Genomic DNA, 22,580 nt, shown 5'->3' on the forward strand with positions numbered 1-22,580 from the left:
GGCTTATAAAGATGTAGGCCATATTCATTGGCCTCCTTCAGTCGTAGAACGACTATGGTTCATCTCAGAGCACACTTCCTCATGTGGCTGTGGAGCCCTATTTTGGAGAGACACTCCCGTCCACAGATAGCGCAGGTTAAGGTGGCTTTTGCTTCGATGGTAGAGGAGCTGGCAGTTTTACGGATTGTACGTTTTTCTTCCTGAGCTGAGAGCCATGTACTTTCACTGTCCATAGCTTTCTTGGTCACTGTCTCTCTCCATCTGTTGCGGTCTAGAGCTATGTCTTCCCAATAGTCAGTATTGATGTTCACTGATTTTAGGTCACGTTTTATTAGGACATAGGCCTAAATGGTTAAAATATTTAGTGTCGGCCTATTGTATGCGTGTAAAAAGTAAAAGTAAAGATCCCCTTTCAGACCGTGTGGTCTAAACGCGTGACGTAACTTTAATTTACCCACTGGCCCCCTAATGCTTTTGAGTTGCTTCCTATGCCTGTTGTATAACATGTTGGTAAAATGATCTAATTCATAGTCATAGTTGTTAATGTAAAAATAAAATTAGAATAGGGGTCCTCGCAGTCGTACATTAAATTGGGCCTCGCAATTCGTAAGGCCGGCCCTGCGTTCTAAACTTAGTTAGCCTAAGTGTATTTTAACTCTTGTGTTTATGTCTGTTATGTTATTATAGTCAGTATTATGTTTGTTATAAGCGCTTTATAAATTCAATTATTTTTAGTATTATTATAAGAAAGATTTTGATTATTGATCGTTTTATAGTTTCTGATATTTAAACATGACTGATTTTTTTTTCCGGTTATCAGGTAGTTTAGTTTAGTATATCAAGTTTAACAATTAGTATAATTATAGATTGCTATTAACATAGCTATCAGCCCCAAAACGAACAACACTTTGTAATCTAATTTTCATTGAATGTTCATGGTAATCAAAATATCGAATGCTGCCTATTGAGCTGCAATTCTGGCCAAAGGGTCTGCCTAAGAGTTTGTGTGAAAACATACTTATTAGTCGTCATATCTTTTATTCTTGAAATTTTATTGACATAAGCAAAGCAAGTAAGAATATCAACACTACTGATGCAATGAATGTTTAATTATGTCATTTTTGCCTTCTTACGAAAAAACAACTAGGAAATGCATTCAAGTTGTAAGTATGTTACGTATGTTATGCACAAATATGTAAACTACAAAGAATACAGCAATTATATAAATTTATAGGAAAATATGAATAATATTGAGTACAGAATGCGTAGCCATGGCTAGGAGTACAGTGATACTGCAATATATAATTTTACCTGGCACAGCCGTTCGCCATAGCAAAAGTATAAAGCAAAAACAATGTATTATATTCGTCACGTGCATTAAAACAAAAAAAGAATTACAAGGCTAATGGCTGCACACATCTGGTGTGGTCTCCGCCGATCGGGTCTCCTTTAATCACAGCTACTCCATAGACGAATTTAACATCTTTAGTGACATGTTGCTTGCTGGCTGTTAATACAAGTGTTGTACACAAAATTAATCTAATCACAATCCTAAACAATATATCAGCGAATTGTTTATTGATGTACATTGTAGAAAGAACTTTGTATGTCTCTTCTTTTTCAAGTGTTTGACTTTATTAGCTACATCAACAAAAATTCAAAATCATGTACTAAAATATTCTATTTCAACTATTAACTATTGTGATTGTATAATGTATTTTTACAAAAGCTTATATCAACTTTCTCGGTCTGTCTGTTGGAACTGGGTTTTTTTTCACACCAACTTAAAGAACTTGACAACTCAGGGCTCCAAAGTGACGTAACAATTTAATAGTTGAATAAATCTGAGCCAATACTGTACAATTGGCAACACGTACACTGTACAAATATCTCTCCGATAACACCGTTCCGCCGTATCAACTTTTGCACTGGCCTCTCTGTCTCGTTCCGGGCTTGCACTGGGTTCAACAGTTCAGGACTGATTTCACACATTGGGCTCGTTGTGTCGGACTCGATCACAGACAAAGATCAAGACGCCGTTCGTCTCAACTGTACTTGACAGTACTCAGCACTGAACCGTCGAAATGCGCCGTACAGAACCACACCTCTGAACCACACTGAACTGTGCTGTAGTCGACAGGACTGTAGTGAACCGGGCTCTGAACCCCTTTTCTGAACAGTGCTGTATTGAACCCCTTTTCTCAACTGTCTTGACGGCAAATCTAACGAGCTAACACATTGAAAAGAAACTAATAAATATTCAAAAGACATTAACCAATTAATACATGAATAGATATTTTTATAAAATAAGCACATGTACATATACTACATTGCGATTATGCATATAGAAGTTAAATGTCATTGTTGGTTATTATGGTTAATATAGCTCTATATTGTATCCCATAAAATGGTGGATCCAAAACGCTTGATGGGGGTCGGGGGGCGTTTTTTTTTTATCCAAACCCTAATCCTTACTTATATAAACCCTAACCCAATCTATCTATCTATCTATCTGTCTGTCTATTTATCTATCTATCTGTCTGACTGTCTGTCTGTTTATATATATCTATCAACTTATCTACCTATCTATCAAACTATCTGTCTATCTACTTCACCTGGATCCCCTATTACCCAAGAGCCTATTTAGCTTTTAAAAAAAACAATGAATCCAACTATTGCTGCTCCTACCACTACTAGAGTCGCTGCAGGGACCATCATTTTTAAAAGTTTTGCTTCAACCATCGCCGCAAACACGCTGACCGTTTTTCTGATAATGTCCATGTGTTCCCTCTCTAACGCTTTCAACTTCTTTTTCATGCGTTTCTTTAAAGCAGCCATCTCGGTTTCAGCCACCTCTACATCTTTTTTATTAAAATTATTTTTCTGTGCATTTAATCGAAGCAGATCGCTGTGGATTTCTTGGGCACGTTCCAAGCACTCGATATGCTCCTGGATTGTCTCTTGAATGTGGGTCACGTGCTGTGCGATGACGGCAAGGGTTCCTGTGCATCGGTCATGATAAGCTACCCTACTCTGTAACTTTTCAGCCCTGGACTGCAACTCCCTGAAACGGTTCATTGTTGTATCCAGGTCATCTAGGTTCGGATGGTCCAGTTTTTGAATGATAAGGCTGGCTTCTTTTAAGCTTTCCCCGTGGGTCACTAGTTTCGACTTCTCTTCCATTTTAGCTCTCTCTTCTTTGGCTAAGTGGAAAAGTTCATTAGTATATCTTTGACCATTAGGAATGAGTGTCTGAACAATCTCAAGCAGTTTGTTTAACTGTTGGTCTTTCTTTTGCTGATCTTCGGTTTTATTATCAAAGAGCACAGCTCTATAGCCACAGTCCACCAGAAGATTATGAAAAAAGCCACTTTGTTTAGCGCACCATTCCTCAAAGGAACCACTTTCAGTCTCATCAAAATTATCCCCATTAGATATTACCAACACACCGTAGTTCTTTAAAAAGTCAACCCCAAAAATGTCTTTCAACGCATATAGGGTTAATTCGTATTCTTTCGTAAACATATCACCCAGCTTAACCACAAAAAGAAAAGCGTGGTAGCCCTTGGGACTAGCTGCTATGGCGGAAGCCATAGCTTTGTTAATCTCTTTAACAGACTCTTTTTCGGATAACTCAGTGTTAAACACCCCGGGTCCGTCAACGACTTTGACGACGACGTCATTGTATTCAGCATAATTTACTTCTATCAACTTTGTTATTGAATTGGTGCTGGTAACACTTCTAAACAAATTTCGTTTCAGAATAGAGTTTCCGGTTGAGCTTTTACCACTTCCGGTTCTACCAATCAAGAGAAGATCGACATTTCTACGTGTCATTTTGCTTTAACGGGATTATACCGACAGCCTGAAATATTAAAGAACATACAATCAATTCTTATGGCAGGTTTAATTTTGTGTCTTATTAAAAAATAAAGTTTCAAGTCTCGAATGTTTTTACAAAAGAAAAAAAACAGAATCGAAATAGAAGCGAAAGATTTATAATAAACGAATATATTAAGTTTGGTTTGTGTAACATCGTTGGGAGAGTTACTAATATTCAAAACTGAAAAAAGTAGATATAATGATAATGAAAATAATAATGGTAACAACAATCTACAACAACAATATACTCCATTGTTATATCAACCTAGGGGATAATAACAACTGACCTCACAGATACCTTCAAGGCCCTTAACATTCCTAAGAACATTCTCGTTGCCTGCTGCAGACCTGCCACATCATCAGAAAATGTCTCAGTGGAAACTGATAAAGGGACTACTATGAATTTTGTTTCCCTTTAACGAAACTCGACTCTGGCAGTGTCAGAGAATGATTACTCGTTCTTTTCTAACGTAATAATAATAATTTTTTATTCTTTCATTGATTAACATGCATGACTTAGAAACATTGTCTTTAATTCCGAAGATTAAAGATGAGTGCAGCATTTCACATGCCCAAGCAAATAAAGATTCGTTTTTCATTTCTGGCTGAAAAAACGTCCACCAGCGCCAAGGGAATCTGAAATTTCCTTTTTTGTCTTCTGCGCATGACTTTTCCAAGGTATTCCATTTTGGAATAAAACATGTGAAAAATGTAAAATTTTCCCTTTTACATCTTTCGATCTTTAAGACACATGATGTGATGGTCATCCGTTTCTGTGGACGACATTTAACGAGGGTGCTATGAGGCCAGCACAAACACCGATCGCCCTGACTTCCCCAAGTAAAGTCACGTACCTATTAGAGATGGGTGGGCTTAGGAGCTTACTAAATTTTCGGTACTCGAAGTCCTAGTATTCACAGAGATTCGAACCTGATTTACCTCGGTTCGAAGCCTGCATTGTACCAGTTAGGCACTGCCTGCCCCCCCCCCCCCCCCCTTTACCCTAATTTTGGGCCGTCTTAAAATTAAACGAATGTGTCTAGGATTCATCAGAATATTATAGTGTAAAAAGAAACATTTAAGTAGTTCATCTATTAATCACTATTTCTAGCGTTTCGTAGAATGTTTTTTATGCATTATAGCATTTTCTTTCTTGAATAAAAATTTAGGAAAACACTAGGCAGAAACAGGCATTTGAAAGAATTTTTTTTTAATACTGAGGCACATACCTTAGTTATCTAAGTAGACGTCACGGTCAGCTGAAATAACTTTGAGGTCTCGTCAGATGTGGACAAATATCTTGGTCAGCTAGGTCTTTGTAGTCACAATAGCACCAATACAGTTCTTTCAACTTGCTACAGGAAAACTGACCACGGCATAACTTATAAACTACAATGTAGTTGTAATGCTAAGATGTTAAGTTCCCTTAAAGCCTTAAGCATTGTGCCAGCCAGGACAGCCAAAACTAAATCTGATTCAGGCAAATCTAAAAGTATATCACACATGCAGGATAGACAGCATTTTTCGTAAAAGTCTTTTCATTGAAACAAGAATATCGGAAATTCAAAAAATTTATGTAAATATATATATATATATTTATTTATTTTAAAAGCAATTTTTTGTGTAGAAAGAATTTGATATTGACGTGGCCTCACATTTTTAATGTAAATTTAATGCGTAGTTTTGAAGCTGCTTTCTATAAATGTTTAACAGAGCAGAAAAAAAAAAAACATCAAAAAAAAAATTTGCTAGGCTGAAAGGATTGAAAAAGAAAAATTGGATTACAAATATTTGTTCTCCCTTTTCGTGTGATAAACAATTTTTGTGCAGACATTTGGTACACAATATTTAGACTACTGAAACTAGACAGTTCGCAAGTCATACTCAAAGACAAGCCTTATTTTGTTTTATAAAAGGACATTTTTTTTCACTAAATCTCTGGATTTCATGAAGTGTATTAGTCATTGTTTAGGTCCGACAGTTACGCTGGGCAGGGCACGAATCCCGTATGGGAGACGAACGTATGCCAAAGGCAGTCTTTTTTTGGTGAGCTTAAAGGTGGTCGACGTAACATAGGCGCCCCACGGAAATGCTTCAATGACAAGTTTAGGCGCCAACTTGCCTTAGCTGACACAGAAGAGAGCACCTGCACTGGCGGATCCAGAACTTTGGAGTGGGGGGGGCGATTTTTTTCCAAACCCTAACCCTAACGCCCAAAAAACCCTTACCCTATGCATAAACGTGCGTACAGTATATATATATATATATATATATTCGATATATGAGAATAAAATAAGACTGTTTCTCAATCTTCGGCGAAAAAAACAAAAAAACCAGTCTTTCTCTTGCAAGTTTGGGAGTCTGGGAGAGCGCTGTAAACTTTTTCAGTGGGGTTCGGGGCGAAGCCCCGACGCCCAAAAGCGTTTTCTTGCATTTTTCTCTGCAGAAACGCATTCTTCGCCCCGACGCCAAAAGCGTTTTCTTGCATTTTTCACGGCTGAAACGCATTCTCCTGACATCTACAGCTCATTACTTATTAGTGGTGTTCGGGGCGAAGCCCCAACGCCCAAAAGCGTTTTCTTGCATTTTTCACGACTGAAACGCCTTCTCCTGACATCTACAGCTCATTATTAATCAGTGGGGTTCGGGGCGAAGCCCCGACGCCAAAAGCGTTTTCTTGAATTTTTCACGGCTGAAACGCATTCTCCTGACATCTACAGCTCATTACTTATTAGTGGTGTTCGGGGCGAAGCCCCAACGCCCAAAAGCGTTTTCTTGCATTTTTCACGACTGAAACGCCTTCTCCTGACATCTACAGCTCATTATTAATCAGTGGGGTTCGGGGCGAAGCCCCGACGCCAAAAGCGTTTTCTTGCATTTCTCACTGCAGAAACGCATTCTCCTGACATCTACAGCTTATTATTCATCAGTGAGGTTCGGGGCGAAGCCTCGACGCTAAAAGCGTTTTCTGGCATTCTTCACTGCTGTAACGCATTCTCGTGCCCTACAGCTCATTATTCATTCTATTATAAAGTGCCTTTTGAATAATGATAAAAAATATTCTAATATGAATTTATAGTCCCTTAATACATTGCAAATAAAACCGATTTGTTCTTTGAAAAGATTAGATACCCCACATATTTAGATTAAGGTTTTGAGGATCGCGGCCGAAAAAAAAAATATTCGATTTATAATATTCAATAAAATTCTAGCACACATTGCGAGTTATAGTCCTAAATTTATTTAACTAGAAAAATATGAGATAGAGTAAAGGTTGGAAAAAGTCGACTAGGAAAAGATTATCTTGCTTTTGAACTCATCTCAACTGTGACTGTTATATTGAAAAATTTCGTTTGAATTTTAACTTTTCCAAAGCAAAGTCTTTCTTAAAATTGTTATGATAAATTCATGTCAAATTACACAAACTCTGTCTGGAAAGGGCAAGGGCGGTAAAAGGAAAACTATTAATTCTCGCTCCTTTTTATAATTTCTGCTATTGATAGCATTTTGCATAAAGAATAGGGGTTGGGCGACTCGATAGAAGAATTTACTTTATAGCATATATAAATTATATTAGTGACAGATTTTTTTAATTTTGTAATTTCTTACTATAATACAAAAAGAAAAAGTATTGATTTGTCTGATATTCGATTAATTTTGTTCACATACTATGATTTCTCCATAAAAGCAGCACCCCCCCCCCCACTCAAAGGGTTTAGATAGGAAGGGCGGTGGAGGTATTCGCTCTTAACCTTCCAATCGGCCAACAGGTGAACGAAATTATATAAAGACCGGTTAAAATACCAATAACAAGTTTTAATCATATAGATATTTAATTGATTCTGTTAGCAAGCTGCGATCTCTATAAATAAATTGGACCGCCCCCCCCACTCGAAAGTTTATGGTGGGGGGGGGGGGGCGGATTGATGCCATCGCCCCTCCCGACCCTACCAAATCGGCCAAAATACTAGAAGGGGGGGGGGCGAAATAATCTAAAAATAGGTTGAAATATAAATAATTAGTATATATTATTAACATAAGTAATAAATTCGCATACAAATTGTGTGAATTCTATACTATAATTCGTCCGCCCCCCCCAAGGGGGGGGGGCGGCCGAGTGGGGGGGCGATCGCCCCTACCGCCCCCCCCCCTGGATCCGCCAGTGGCACCTGGTTGCATGCGGCCTGAGAACGAGACTGGAGGTCACTCACTGGGCGCTGGATACACATTTGAGACCAAAAGAAAATCCACTGCCGAGGACAGACGCAGACGGCGAAAAGAAAATCTAAATCGACTACCTGCGGACAATGGTTATGCTTGCCCTGGGTGTGGCAAAATATGTAGGTCACAGATGGGACTGCGCAGCCACGGGAAACACTGCATTCCTCACTAATCTTCTGACTCGAAGACAAGCCTTATTATTGGTCATTGTTATGTCACTGGCCTATCTAAAATGTTTGTTTTTTTTGTAAAATGTTTTACTTGTTTTTAATGTTCCTTCAGTAAAGTTTCTCTTTCACACCTTGCGATGGGCCAGTTGATGTAAAGGTCATATGTTTCTGTGGACCACGGTTATTAAGGGTGGAATTACCAACCGCCTTTACTTTTCCTCTACTAATGTCAGGTTCCCATTAGAACTGGGTGGACTCAGAGGCGCCCTTAAGATCTTGAAATAAAAAATCAAATTTTTTAACCAGGATTCGAACCGCGACTCTCCGGTTCCGAAGCCAATCGCTTTACCACTCAGCAACCGCATGTTCATGTTCCTTCAAAGTTGAAGATTATCTACTTTCTAGTCTAAACATCTCGCAGGGTGGGGAAGAAGAATTATCTTCAACTCTGAAGAAACATCCGAAACATGTCAAACATTTTACAAACAAACAAACATCATAAGAGACCCTTAAGAGACTTCTGTATTCCTTTTTTTTTAAGATAAGCTCTTTCAAGCACATACATTCAATCAATTCACTAATTCTCTATTCAGTATTAACTTGACATAAAATTCTGGCTATGTTACGGCAGAAATAAACACACAAACTAGCGTTTCTAAGCTACATTGTAGTTATCATGTTACAATTGTCAATGTTTGTAAAATGTTTTACATGTTTCGCATGTTCCTTCCGAGTTGAAGATAGTTTACTTCCCAGTCCAAACCTCCCGCAGGACGACGGAGGATGGGAGCTAGCAGGGTTTGAACCCTCGACCGTCGATAAATCCGAACGACAGTCCAGCGCGCAAACCGCACGACCAGGCAGCCATTAAAACTGATATCACTTTGTACTGAAACAACTTTATAACTGGAAGACAGTGACACAAACAATTAGAAACTGAAGTGACCGTAAACTTTATAGTCAAGAGAAGTCAGAGGCAAAGGTAAAACATGTAGTCAAGAGAAGTCAGAGGCAAAGGTAAAACATGTAGTCAAGAGAAGTCAGAGGCAAAGGTAAAACATGTAGTCAAGAGAAGTCAGAGGCAAAGGTAAAACATGTAGTCAAGAGAAGTCAGAGGCAAAGGTAAAACATGTAGTCAAGAGAAGTCAAAGGCAAAGGTAAAACATGTAGTCAAGAGAAGTCAGAGGCAAAGGTAAAACATGTAGTCAAGAGAAGTCAGAGGCAAAGGTAAAACATGTAGTCAAGAGAAATCAGAAGCAAAGGTAAAACATGTAGTCAAGAGAAGTCAGAGGCAAAGGTAAAACATATAGTCAAGAGAAGTCAGAGGCAAAGGTAAAACATATAGTCAAGAGAAGTCAGAGGCAAAGGTAAAACATGTAGTCAAGAGAAGTCAGAGGCAAAGGTAAAACATATAGTCAAGAGAAGTCAGAGGCAAAGGTAAAACATGTAGTCAAGAGAAGTCAGAGGCAAAGGTAAAACATGTAGTCAAGAGAAGTCAGAGGCAAAGGTAAAACATGTAGTCAAGAGAAGTCAAAGGCAAAGGTAAAACATGTAGTCAAGAGAAGTCAGAGGCAAAGGTAAAACATGTAGTCAAGAGAAGTCAGAGGCAAAGGTAAAACATGTAGTCAAGAGAAGTCAGAGGCAAAGGTAAAACATGTAGTCAAGAGAAGTCAGAGGCAAAGGTAAAACATGTAGTCAAGAGAAGTCAGAGGCAAAGGTAAAACATGTAGTCAAGAGAAGTCAGAGGCAAAGGTAAAACATATAGTCAAGAGAAGTCAGAGGCAAAGGTAAAACATGTAGTCAAGAGAAGTCAGAGGCAAAGGTAAAACATGTAGTCAAGAGAAGTCAAAGGCAAAGGTAAAACATGTAGTTAAGAGAAGTCAAAGGCAAAGGTAAAACATATAGTCAAGAGAAGTCAGAGGCAAAGGTAAAACATGTAGTCAAGAGAAGTCAGAGGCAAAGGTAAAACATGTAGTCAAGAGAAGTCAGAGGCAAAGGTAAAACATGTAGTCAAGAGAAGTCAGAGGCGAAGGTGAAACATGTAGTCAAGAGAAGTCAGAGGCAAAGGTAAAACATGTAGTCAAGAGAAGTCAGAGGCAAAGGTAAAACATACAGTCAAGACAAGACAGAGGCAAAGGTTAAACATATTGTCAAGACAAGACAGAGGCGACCGTAAAACTTTTACTCAATAAATATAACTGTATAGATTTTTTGATTTATATACTGAACATTATACTATATCCATACAAGCATATAGAACTCTAAAAATTTAAATACTTTATCAAACATAATAGGATACCTATGAAAAAAAATACTTTTACATTTAAATCACCATTACTCAGAAATTCAACGGGAAAATCCGGTATTATTATTACTGGTTATGCACAAAGTGGAAAACAATAGCAAGGTACACCGTTATACCGTTCTACCATTGAATTCATACTTGGTAGTAAAACATAAAACAATTATAACTCTACTGTTCATGGTGGATGCAACTACTTAATTCAGGTATTTTTAACTTAGTTTAGAATTCTTAATTTTCTATTGTATAAATAGACCTATGCAACAAGAAACAAAAGTTTGAATAGCCAAGATAAAACGAAACAACTGATATGTTTTCCTGGAAACGGAACAAATAAATCGAGGTTTCGGTTCTCAAAATAACAAAGACTGTTCAGATTTATGAAATCTTACAGTTTGCGTTTCTGATAAACGTTGTTTTTTTTTAAAGCCTTGACATCTGGCGAATGTGATGTCATAAGTTTAACAGATGATAAATCTTAGGATTTGCATTCTTTATATATTTCGCCTTTAGTCAGATTCAGGATCAGAGTCAGAGTCAAATCCCATAATCTATTTGACTGATGAGAACTAACGGAATATAAATCAGATAAACATTAAATGTAAAGTCTCGCTGGTTCAAACCCTGTTGCCGCAATCCCCCCTTCCGACCACTGCGAAATTTAGGCCTCAACATACTAATAATCTTAAAATCTGAAGGAATATCCAAAACCTTAAAATGAAAAAATAAATAAAACACTTCATAATGTAAATCTAACAACATATAGGGAAGTTGGCAGTTATATGAAATAGCTAAAATCTAATAAGATATTGCAATGACTACAAGGGAAATTTTGACTGCCTTTTGGGGCGCGGTGGCTGAGTTGTTAAATGCTTGGCTTCCGAACCTGGTGTCATGGGTTCGAAACTCGGTGAATAGTGGGGGTTTTAGGGCGCCCTGAGTACATCCAACTCAAATGGGTACATGACTTTAGTTGAGAATAGCGGAATTTGATAGCGGAGTTGATCGTTGTGCTGGCCACATGACACCCTCGTTAACAGTGAGCCACAGAAACAAATGACCTTAACATGATCAACCCTATAGATCACAAGGTCTGTAAGGGGAACCTTTATATTATGACATCCTTCCATTCATCTCCTGCATGATATAGTTGCGCAAAAGGCTCATTCAAATCCTTAGGATAGCTGCACAAAAGGTTCTTTCAAATCCTTAGGATAGCTGCACAAAAGGTTCTTTCAAATCCTTAGAATAGCTGCACAAAAGGTTCTTTCAAATCCTTAGGATAGCTGCACAAAAGGTTCACTCAAATCCTTAGGATAGCTGCACAAAAGGTTCTTTCAAATCCTTAGGATAGCTGCACAAAAGGTTCACTCAAATCCTTAGAATAGCTGCACAAAAGGTTCACTCAAATCCTTAGGATAGCTGCACAAAAGGTTCTTTCAAATCCTTAGAATAGCTGCACAAAAGGTTCACTCAAATCCTTAGGATAGCTGCACAAAAGGTTCTTTCAAATCCTTAGGATAGCTGCACAAAAGGTTCACTCAAATCCTTAGGATAGCTGCACAAAAGGTTCTTTCAAATCCTTAGGATAGCTGCACAAAAGGTTCACTCAAATCCTTAGGATAGCTGCACAAAAGGTTCTTTCAAATCCTTAGAATAGCTGCACAAAAGGTTCTTTCAAATCCTTAGGATAGCTGCACAAAAGGTTCTTTCAAATCCTTAGAATAGCTGCACAAAAGGTTCACTCAAATCCTTAGGATAGCTGCACAAAAGGTTCACTCAAATCCTTAGAATAGCTGCACAAAAGGTTCACTCAAATCCTTAGAATAGCTGCACAAAAGGTTCACTCAAATCCTTAGGATAGCTGCGCAAAAGGTTCACTCAAATCCTTAGAATAGCTGCACAAAAGGCTCATTCAAATCCTTAGGATAGCTGCGCAAAAGGTTCACTCAAATCCTTAGGATAGCTGCACAAAAGGTTCACTCAAATCCTTAGGATAGCTGCGCAAAAGGTTCACTCAAATCCTTAGGATAGCTGCACAAAAGGCTCACTTAAATCCTTAGAATGGCTGCTCAAAAGGCTCACTCAAATCCTTAGAATAGCAGCTCAAAAGGTTCACTCAAATCCTTAGGATAGCTGCGCAAAAGGCTCACTTAAATCCTTAGAATGGCTGCTCAAAAGGCTCATTCAAATCCTTAGGATAGCTGCTCAAAAGGCTCATTCAAATCCTTAGGATAGCTGCGCAAAAGGCTCATTCAAATCCTTAGGATAGCTGCGCAAAAGGCTCATTCAAATCCTTAGGATAGCAGCGCAAAAGGCTCATTCAAATCCTTAGGATAGCAGCGCAAAAGGCTCATTCAAATCCTTAGGATAGCTGCGCAAAAGGCTCATTCAAATCCTTAGGATAGCTGCGCAAAAGGCTCATTCAAATCCTTAGGATAGGAGCGCAAAAGGCTCATTCAAATCCTTAGAATCTGGCATTGCCACTTGCATCGTCATAATCGTCACTAACCTTGTCTTCCAATGTTTCCATGTGTTTCTTTACAATTCCCTCCACAATTACAGCGTCGTAATCGTAGCATTCAGGCTCGTTGTCAGTGGTTACTAATTCTTTATAATGTTTTGACCTACTTAAGTTCAACATTCTGAATGTGACGATTTGTTTTTTCCCTCTTACGTTCTTTGGTCCGATAAAACGGAATTTCTGTTAGGGATAAACATTAGGCTTAGATAGTAGTATTTGTTTCGGTACCTTCACGTTTAGTAAAGGCTCGTGGTCGTTGTCTTGGCCACTTGACATCCTCGTTTATCATCTTCCGATAGAGGATTTTTACATCATGCATTCTATAGACAGGGACGGATTTAGGTATGTGGGAGTCCTGGCACAGGAGTTTGTGGAGGCCCCAACACTTTTTACAAAGTTTTAATAAGAACCTCCTTATTAACCACGACAGTGTTGCCAACTGTAAGATTTTAAGTACTGTTGTTAGAAATACGAATACCCCTCGAAATACATATTTTTTTTTTCTCCTTTTGTTGAAGGCCCATTTCTTCCGGAAGCTCCACGGCTATATCTCAGCCTGCCCTCCCTTAAATCCTGCTATGCCTGTAGATCGCAAGATCCCTGAAAGGGTTACTGCACTTGACTACTTTTTCGTTACTTTAAGATTCGTTCTGAATAAGTGGCTGGTCAGATTAACCTATGGTCCAATTAATCGGGTTCGAATGACCCACACACCCCTGCAAAATTTATTCTACCTTCGCAAGTACTAAAGACTGTCGGTTTGAACAAAAAAAAAGGGGGTAGGTAATGCTTTCTTGTAAAAGTTTCGTTCTGCTAATTCTCTCCCCCGATTTATAATAATTTTTTTGGGAAAACAACAACAACCAACAATTGTCACATCGCGGAAAAAAAAGCCTACGCCCAGGTGTGTGCAGTAAACAATGTTTACAAGCAGACACTTCAGTGCAGGCCAGGGAATAGCTGCATTGATTTCTGCCTATGTCACGTAGGGAAGAAAATCATTTCCTAGGTAATCACATGATGTGACATTCTCTTTCTACACAATTACAGCTAGGCCGATGTGTAGTTACCCGATAACCTTCAGCCACACACTTCACATACAGGCGTAGTCAGTTTCTCAGTAACACCACAGGTAAGTCTGCTTGTAAGGGAACTGTAACTCCGTTGTGAATGTATTGTATTATTGTCCTTGGTTCGCTACACCAGGCTTTCTCCAATGATGGTACAAGCATTTTAAAAGTTATGAACGTTTTCTAAAGAAAGATATAATCGATCAATTTTGTATTGCATTATTTGCTTACAGTCTGTCTATTTGTTTTAATTATATATATATTGATATTGCATAATCTGCTTATAGTTGGTTTAATTGTTTTAATTATAAACAGCTTATTGATATTGCATAATCTGCTTATAGTCGCTTTAATTGTTTTAATTATACATTACAAATGGAACCACTAAGAGAAGTAGTAACCGAATGGTCCAGCATTTGACTACAGAGTCTAGCCTCAATACGTTTTGACTATTTGTTGTTGAGCTGGCTATCCTATATCCTCTTCAAGAGTCACATGACTTTGATATTAAAAATGAGTTTCAAATCCAGTTCGTCAAGTTCCATACGCTTTGGGCTTATTGATTTTTGTTAATTGATTTTACTACCAGACGTGTGTCGTGCGTACTATTTGTTTCTTTTTTAGACAGAGGGATTTACTCCTGCAAGAAAACTTATATACTCCTGTTCGATGCATCGTATTTAAATATAGCACTGATCTCTGGACCTTTCTTACCAACCACACCAATGAATGTGGATGTCCTTTTAAGAGTTCAAGCCCTACCCGCTGTCATCCCCTTCTGTCAAGCTGGAGGTTGGGTGTTTATGATATGCAATCAAAGCCGTTTAATCCGACCACATATGGACGAGACCGTTTTGGTGCTAACAACCTGCTAGCGGGATTAACCTGATTCGAAAGTATAACAGGATTCGTATCAGTCCTTAGGATTCTATCATAATAACCGGCTTGTCCGATTAACTGATGGTCCAAATTAACTGGATTCTCCTGCATATTTTTTACTCGTCAACAATTTTGATAGTGTCTTAAGAGTCACGTTATGTTGTTGGTGGTTGATGTGATTGTTGAGATGGGCGTAAGTTGATAAATCTTATAGTTGAGTGTAGATGTAGAGGTTACATGCGAGCTCAGAAATAACAACCTCCAACAGATCAAGAAAACAGTATAGACTGAAGAAATCCAGCTATTAACTGGAACAACAGTTTATTACAAAATAAGGGTACAGTCGACGTCGTCTCTATACTTCAAATGATCTCTCGCGTCACTCAGGAAATACCCGATTAAACTCCAACTTCTACGCGTCTTGCTATTGTGAAGCTGTCCTCACAAGCCACCCATTCAGCTGCGGTTCTCTTTAAAGAAATAGCATCAACATGGTTATGACGATGCTTATACGTACGCACTGTGTCTGCATGATTAGGCGCATGTATAAGTCTTGACTTCGAGTCCGAAGATTAATAAGGAGTGCAGTATTTTACGTGGATACGCAGCCCCAGCTGCGACCTACATATTTGCAGGCCCATGAATATGTATATCTGGTGAGGTGCCCCAACGGTTCCACAGACTAATGGATAGGTGAAGGTGTATGTGATACATATGCAGGACCTATATATGCATATCACCCTTAGGGAATAGAGTGGACTGGTCTATAGTCATTCATTTCCTTCGGTTTGGAAACCTTTGGCACAGATACAATTATAGATGACTTCCACACAGGTGGTATCTCATGGTTTAGTAATGAAGTAGAAAAAATATCTTGGAAAGGTTCAGCTAGTTGTTCAGCACATTCTTTTAAGATTCGCCCTTTTATTCCATCAGGCCCACCAGCTTTCATTGGGTTGACGTTTTTGAAAATGTTACAAACTTGCTCTTTAGTAATCGCTAGTTCTAAGCAGTTGTTAACATTGACATCCTCAAGGGCTTTGAGTCTTAGATAATTAAAATCTTTCGTGTCGAAGTGACAATAGAAATAATTTAACTCGTTGGCCAATGTTTTTTCGTCTCTTGTAGCAAGATTATTTTTAATTTTGTCTTGTGCTCCTGCCATTTTGTTCATGATGCCCCACGCCTGTCTCATGTCACTTGTATTAATTGAGTCTTCCAGCTTGGTGCGGTAGTTTCTCCTCCCTTCCTCAAGAACGAAGTTGAGATTTCGTTGAGCAATTTTCCTTGCCTGCCCATCGCCACTCATTTATTAAAATCACCCAGTATAACTACTGGTGCGTCCGGTGACCTTGTCTGAAACTCATGCACTACGTCAGCGATGATTGCGTACCTAGGGTGTCAAACGTTTAAGACCTGTCGGTGCCTCCCTATCTCTATATTGTATATATAATTCTCATTTGCTTTAGATCAGACATAAGAAATACAAAACTTACATATAATCTATATGAATTTGAAGAACGTAGCGCCTCTTCAGTGTTTGAGGTCTATATGATAATGTTAAAGTCTACGGTTAATGAGCAGGGTGTCATGTGGCCAGCACAACGACCAACCGCCATTACTTTCCCCCAACTAAAATCAGGTACCCATTAGAGTTGTGTGGACTTGGGAGTGCTCTAGAAAACCCAAAATTTAAAATCCCATTATTCACCAAAATTCAAACCCATGACCTTAGATTCGGAAGCCAAGCGCTTGACCACTAAGCCCCCCTCCCCGGTAGTAGCGACAGATATATATGATAGTTAATGCAATGTTTTGATACCTATTTCCGCTCTCCAAACGCAACACTGCCCCCCCCCCCCTTTCCATCGGTACGCCACTGGCTAATAGACATTCACCTGTAATCAAGTCGAGGAAACATTTGACTTGAAAGATGTAGCCTATAATGCCCTATATGACAAGCCTGAACTATGTTCCAGTCTACTGCTTTCACAACTATTATGTCCTAGTACACAGCTGAAACAAGAGAGGGTATAGAGTTCACATTGAAATTTTTTTAATCTCTCCAATTGTTGAAGTAAATAAAAGCCAAGGACCTACCCACACCACCTAAATCTATTTGTGCCAGTAGTCCGAGCTACTACTACTGCCAAGGACCTACCCACACCACCTAAATCTATTTGTGCCAGTAGTCCGAGCTACTACTACTGCCAAGGACCTACCCACACCACCTAAATCTATTTGTGGATATGTGGTGTAAATAAAGCCTTGGAATATAAAACCCAAGAAATGCACCCGTATCGGTAGGCTTTATCATAATGATGTGTCGCTGGAGGACAAGAAAACACACAGACTACTTATGCTAAAGCAATGAAGTGAAATACTTGAGGGGCATTTTGTTAGGGTCCCCAACGTAACACTTATTGGGGCTTTATGATTCTATTGTCCTATATCAGGGGTTCTCAACCTGTGGGTCGCGACCCCTTTGGGGGTCGATTGACGATTTGCTAGGGGTTGCCTAAGACCATCGAAAATATGGATTGTTATTGTCTACTCTTCTATTGCTGTGTGTGTGTGTAAGGGGGGATGGGTCGCGGCAAAATGAGGTATTGTAAAAATGGGTCGCCGATCATAAAATGTTGAGAACCGCTGTCCGATATGTTATATCGACGTAGACTCTGTAAAATTAGCTTGAATTTAGCTCGGAGTTACACTACAGTCTCGAAGTGTGAGAGAAAGAGACAGGTCAGAGGTTATTCAAAGCTGTGGCTACACATACACAGCTACACACAACCGCTCAAGACTTTCAAACAATACACTCTTTACGTCAACAGGATGTGAATAACAATACGGTAATGCTACCTATTGAACGTACTTCTGCCTGTTTCCCTCGTGTCAGGTTGACCTTCTGACTATTGTAAAAGAAACGTTAAGTGTTTGATTGTTTGGGTCCAAAGTCTGTGGCGTAGCTGCAAGAGGTCGCAGGGGTTCAATGCTACCAGGCCCATGAGTAATAAAGCCTAACATGGCTTATTAAAAGATGATATCCTATTACTTTTGAAAAATATGTTGATAACAATGAAATACAGCTATCGTTTAGCTTTACAAAGAGGACATGGGATAACTGAGAACTTTTAGAAAAAAAAATTAATTGTTATTTAATTAAAGACAAGAAGTTTATACATTGTCAAATTTGTTGGAAATATTTATGAATGTTATTCGTCGTATGTCTAGCATTGTGTAACAAGTTACATATTGTCTATAGGGCCATTGACTCCTACATTGTCAACTAATAGTCTTTGCAAGATGACCTGGATCTTTTTTCAGCCTACTATGATATTTGAAATGTTTATTCTTTTTACAACTTAGTTTTGCGAACATTTTACTTGTCAAGCAAAGAAAAATCTATTAAGAATTGCATTTTCTCAGAATACGAGCTGAGTTCTCGTATTGCATAATCGATCTTCAACTAATAACTGATACGCCAGAGCATCAATCGGTCTATATCACACGATATTGACTTTATGGCAAAGCGGTGTTAAAGGATGCCATGTATTTGATTTTCAGTTTTCTTATAGATTAATATTGCTTTAATAAACGATAGTGTTTTACATTATGAGCATAGCCAAGGACAGAATGTTGCTTTCTATTGATACCTCTGCCAACTACATTTTTACTCGACAATTATAAAAAAGTAAAAATATTTTTTTTTTAAAATAAGGAATTCTGTTGATATATATTTTGAATGTAATTTTTTATTTTTTATTTTCCAAAACAAAAAATTAGTTTTTATGAAAATTGAAGATTGATTTTGGCTAATATATCAAATCAATAAATATATCTAATTACTTAAATTTTGTTTTCTCATCAGAATGAACTATCCATCTGACATTGATCTTTTATTGATTGGAAAAACTGGCAACGGTAAAAGCGCCACCGGAAACTCAATCCTGCAATGTAAAGCATTTAAGAGCGTAGCCAGTACCCAGTCAGTCACCTCAGATATCCAGTTTGGAATGTGTGAAAGTCAAGGTCGAATAATAAAGGTAGTGGACGGACCAGGTATTGGTGACACGCGGATGAATTCCGAAAAAGCTGTTAACCTGGTGAAGAGCAGCCTGGAGTACGCCATAGGTTTGAACCCTCGTGGATACCACGCTCTTCTTGTCGTGGTCAAGTATGGCTGCAGATTCACTGAAGAGGAGCAGGACACCATCAAATTTCTAAAAGCTCTCTTTGGCAAAACTTTTATTCAGGATTATGGTATTCTGGTGATGACCAACGGTGATTCGTTCGATAGTGAACCAGATAGGTCGCATACGACATTTAAGGGTTGGTGCAAGGAACAGACCGGTCCATTCGCTGACATGATCAAGGAATGCAAAGGCAGAATTGTTCTGTTTGACAACAGAACACAAGATAAAGGCAAGCGAATCTCTCAGATCCGCGCACTGATGCACTTTGTCGAAGACATTCAAACCCAGCGCAAACCATACACTGATGAAAACTTCGAAATGGCGCGAGCAGCAAAAGATAAAATACTTTCCTCCACCAGGAAACCCCTCATCACAGAGAAAATGTTGAAAGAGGCTGGTCTTGTCTTTCAGAGGCTGACCGACATTCAGTCGAACAGACTGCAGCAAAACTGGCTAAAAGACTTGGAAAATCTGTTGGTTCGAGCAGAGGCGTTGCATTCCAGCGTCGTTGCTCAGGACAAAAGCACCGGGGATCTGAGAGAGATGATCAAGCACACGGCAGAACTCAAGAACAACATCTCACAAGAGATTAAGTTCTGCGTCAAGAGAAATGAGGAGGAAAAGAAGCAGCAGCAGGAGGAGCAGCTCAGAGAGCTCCTGGAACACATGGTTCTATTCGACTTGGCGGAATCTTACAGCCAGGCCAACAGGAAGTACAACGATGATATTGTGAGAAATCTGCTTCGCAACGTAGAGTTCCCACTCCGTAGGTTTGTTTGGTTGTAAGATCTGAAGCTTTTATTTTAATTAAAAACATGCTAATGAAGAAAATGAACAAATTTTAACGATATTATTTAATGATACAATAAGTATGGATGTTAAAAATGTTAATATATGACGTTTTATCACAGTAACCAAGAGGTTAAAGAAAATACATATCTAAAGAGATCTAGTTGACCATTTTTTTTGTTATTTTAATAATGGTAGGCTAAATCGCAAATATTTTTTTTCCCTTAGAGTTTATGATTTTATGTTTATGGTTTTTGAATCTAATTGTCAGTGTACAGGTCTAATATTTTGATGACAAGTGGGAGACGGGGGTATCTGGGAGAAAGATTCCGTTTGCTTTTGGGCGCTCAGCAAACACAGCCCAGCTCGAGTCGGGTTTCAAATTCAATCCCCCTTTATAGTCATCCAATAAATGAAATCCGTTAACATTTATAATTCCATTGAGTCGTGCAGATGTAATGATCCTTTTTTCCAAGGTTATGAAAACTTTTCTGGTGAGCTTATCATTGCATCATATTGACCAGAACTCTTTCTGTACTCGATACTAGACATTTTTACATCTGGATTTCGTCTAGATAAGAATTAAGAGGCAAAGTAAAAAATTAATCATTCTGTTTTTTTATTGTAGAAAGTACAAGTATACTCTTTCCACTTATAGTACTATTTTTATTTTAGAGGATCTAACATTCATTCTCTTGCCGAGCTTCATTAGAGGGAAACCAAATTCATTCAGTGTCCACTAAGGAATTTTCTGGTGATGTTACATAGTCTACTATTGTGTTTTTATCCATTGTCACAGCGTTCCTTGGTCACTGCCATTTGACACCTTCCTCCGGATGACTAGGCCGGGATTTCTAAAAGCATATATTTTAAAGGAAATTGACAACTTTGGCATAGCTGCCAAATGTACCAGAGACTTTTCATTATAAAAATAACAGTTGTTTATTTTATCATGTCACACTCAAAACGAATCGGGCTAAATGTTCTCAAAATATAATAAATTACAAATGTTTAATGTAGTTTAATCGGGCGCGGAGTTTGAGTGGTTCAGCGCTAGGCTTCCGAACCTGGGGTCGTGGGTTCGACTGGGATTTTGAATTTCCGGATTTTTAGGACGCCCATTGAGTTAACCCAACTTGAATGAATACCTGACTTAAGTTGTGGAAAGTAAAGGTGGATGGTCGTTGTGCTGGCCACATGACACTCTGCGCTTTAACCGTTGGCCAAAAAAACAGATGACCTTTACAACATCTGTTCCATAGTTCGCAAGGTCTGAAAGGGTAACATTACTTATTAATACCTTTTTGTGTTCACTTATGAATAATTAAGGAAATTATATATTCTCTTTCAAGAGAAGATAAAAAAAAATATTTAGAGTTTTTGGGTTGCATGTGTGAAATTTGAATTGAACCAGTTTAATTTAAATCTCTTAGTCAACAAACCTTCATGCAATAAAAATATTAGGTACTAGAAACGATCCGAGATGTGTCTTTTTTTTTTTTGGTATATCAACCAAAGTATAAACTGTATCTCTATCAATGATTTTATATGATCGAATATTGTACGCACTCTATTATCGTTTTGCTTCATTTTTGTAAGGCATTTTATGTAGGTGTAATGAAGGTAAAGGTTTAGATGATGGGTTACAAATGAAAACATTCTGTTGATGAATGCGGATTTTTTTTTTACTCTAGCCCCTTCTTTCTCTCACTCTCCCTTTCTCTCTTTGTCTCTCTCTCTCTCTCTCTCTCTCTCTCTCTCTGCCTGTTTCTGTCTGTAGCTGTTTCTGATATCCGAAAGAAATAGTGAAGTATTATGAAAATCAGTGTGCATTTAAGTGTATACAATAATAGGAACGGCTTTTATTTTTAGAATTCGTCGTCTTCTTTCTATATAAAGAAAAAGTCCTTGAATTTCGTGCAGATTTGGAAATGGAGCTATGTTTTCATTCATAAATGTTTTCTTATCTTAAATTTGAATGTTGTCTTTATTGTGTATTTATTTTTAAATAATGAATGTATTTGGGGAATGTACCTGCCAAGGGAGTTGATATTCATATTTGAGGTTTAACAAATGGGGCGTTTCATTTATGATTTTCATTAATATATTTGTATAACTTTTTTAAATTTATCACTTCATCTATTTTAACAAGAAAAACTTAAAATGAATTATTAAAAAATATTAAAATTTCTGCATATTTTTTTCTTTATTTTTTACAGAATTGTCGAAGTTTTTAAATTACATTAATGTGGAGTAAAAATGGTCTATACAACAACAATTATTTAATCAATAGAGAATAATTTGGTAACATTTCCTGGCTCCTCCAATAACGACCATATCTTATATTAAATTTACAATTAATTGAATATATAAACTTGCGAATGGCAAGTTATTAACAAATTACAATAGTTTACAATTTCTAAAGTTGTACTGGTACCATTACAAGATTTGACGTTAATACAAATAATAATGTCATTTCTTTGTAGTGCTGAAATTTTGTACAATTTTATTTCAAATAAAATTTTTGAAACATTTTGACACTTCCTC

The 22,580-nt window shown here is 38.0% G+C and overlaps 3 protein-coding genes across 4 annotated transcripts in view; 1 reads left to right on the plus strand and 2 right to left on the minus strand.

Annotated features, from left to right (window-relative positions):
* LOC106070416 (GTPase IMAP family member 7-like) overlaps positions 1 to 22,580 on the minus strand; it is a 374,699-nt gene that overhangs the window by 39,416 nt on the left and 312,703 nt on the right. The window lies entirely within an intron of this gene.
* LOC106070427 (uncharacterized) lies at positions 1,089 to 5,412 on the minus strand. The gene is made up of 2 exons (XM_056008116.1): positions 5,112 to 5,412; positions 1,089 to 3,865 (listed from the first exon to the last, which is right to left on the minus strand). Exon 2 carries the CDS (start codon positions 3,835 to 3,837, stop codon positions 2,644 to 2,646), a length of 1,194 nt encoding a protein of 397 aa, XP_055864091.1. The 5' UTR covers positions 3,838 to 3,865; positions 5,112 to 5,412; the 3' UTR covers positions 1,089 to 2,643.
* Positions 10,622 to 22,571, plus strand: LOC106070413 (uncharacterized). Of its 2 annotated transcripts, XM_056008117.1 has the most exons (3): positions 10,647 to 10,781; positions 14,150 to 14,231; positions 18,920 to 22,571. In XM_056008117.1, the coding sequence occupies exon 3, from the start codon at positions 18,921 to 18,923 to the stop codon at positions 20,028 to 20,030; it is 1,110 nt and encodes a 369-aa protein (XP_055864092.1). In that variant the 5' UTR covers positions 10,647 to 10,781; positions 14,150 to 14,231; position 18,920; the 3' UTR covers positions 20,031 to 22,571. The 2 variants fall into 2 exon arrangements, with proteins under 2 accessions (XP_013085771.2, XP_055864092.1); XM_013230317.2 differs by lacking the exon at positions 14,150 to 14,231 and having other exon boundaries at positions 10,622 to 10,781.

This window comes from Biomphalaria glabrata, chromosome 13 (genome assembly GCF_947242115.1).
Source record: "Biomphalaria glabrata chromosome 13, xgBioGlab47.1, whole genome shotgun sequence".
Taxonomy (NCBI): Eukaryota; Metazoa; Mollusca; class Gastropoda; family Planorbidae; genus Biomphalaria; species Biomphalaria glabrata.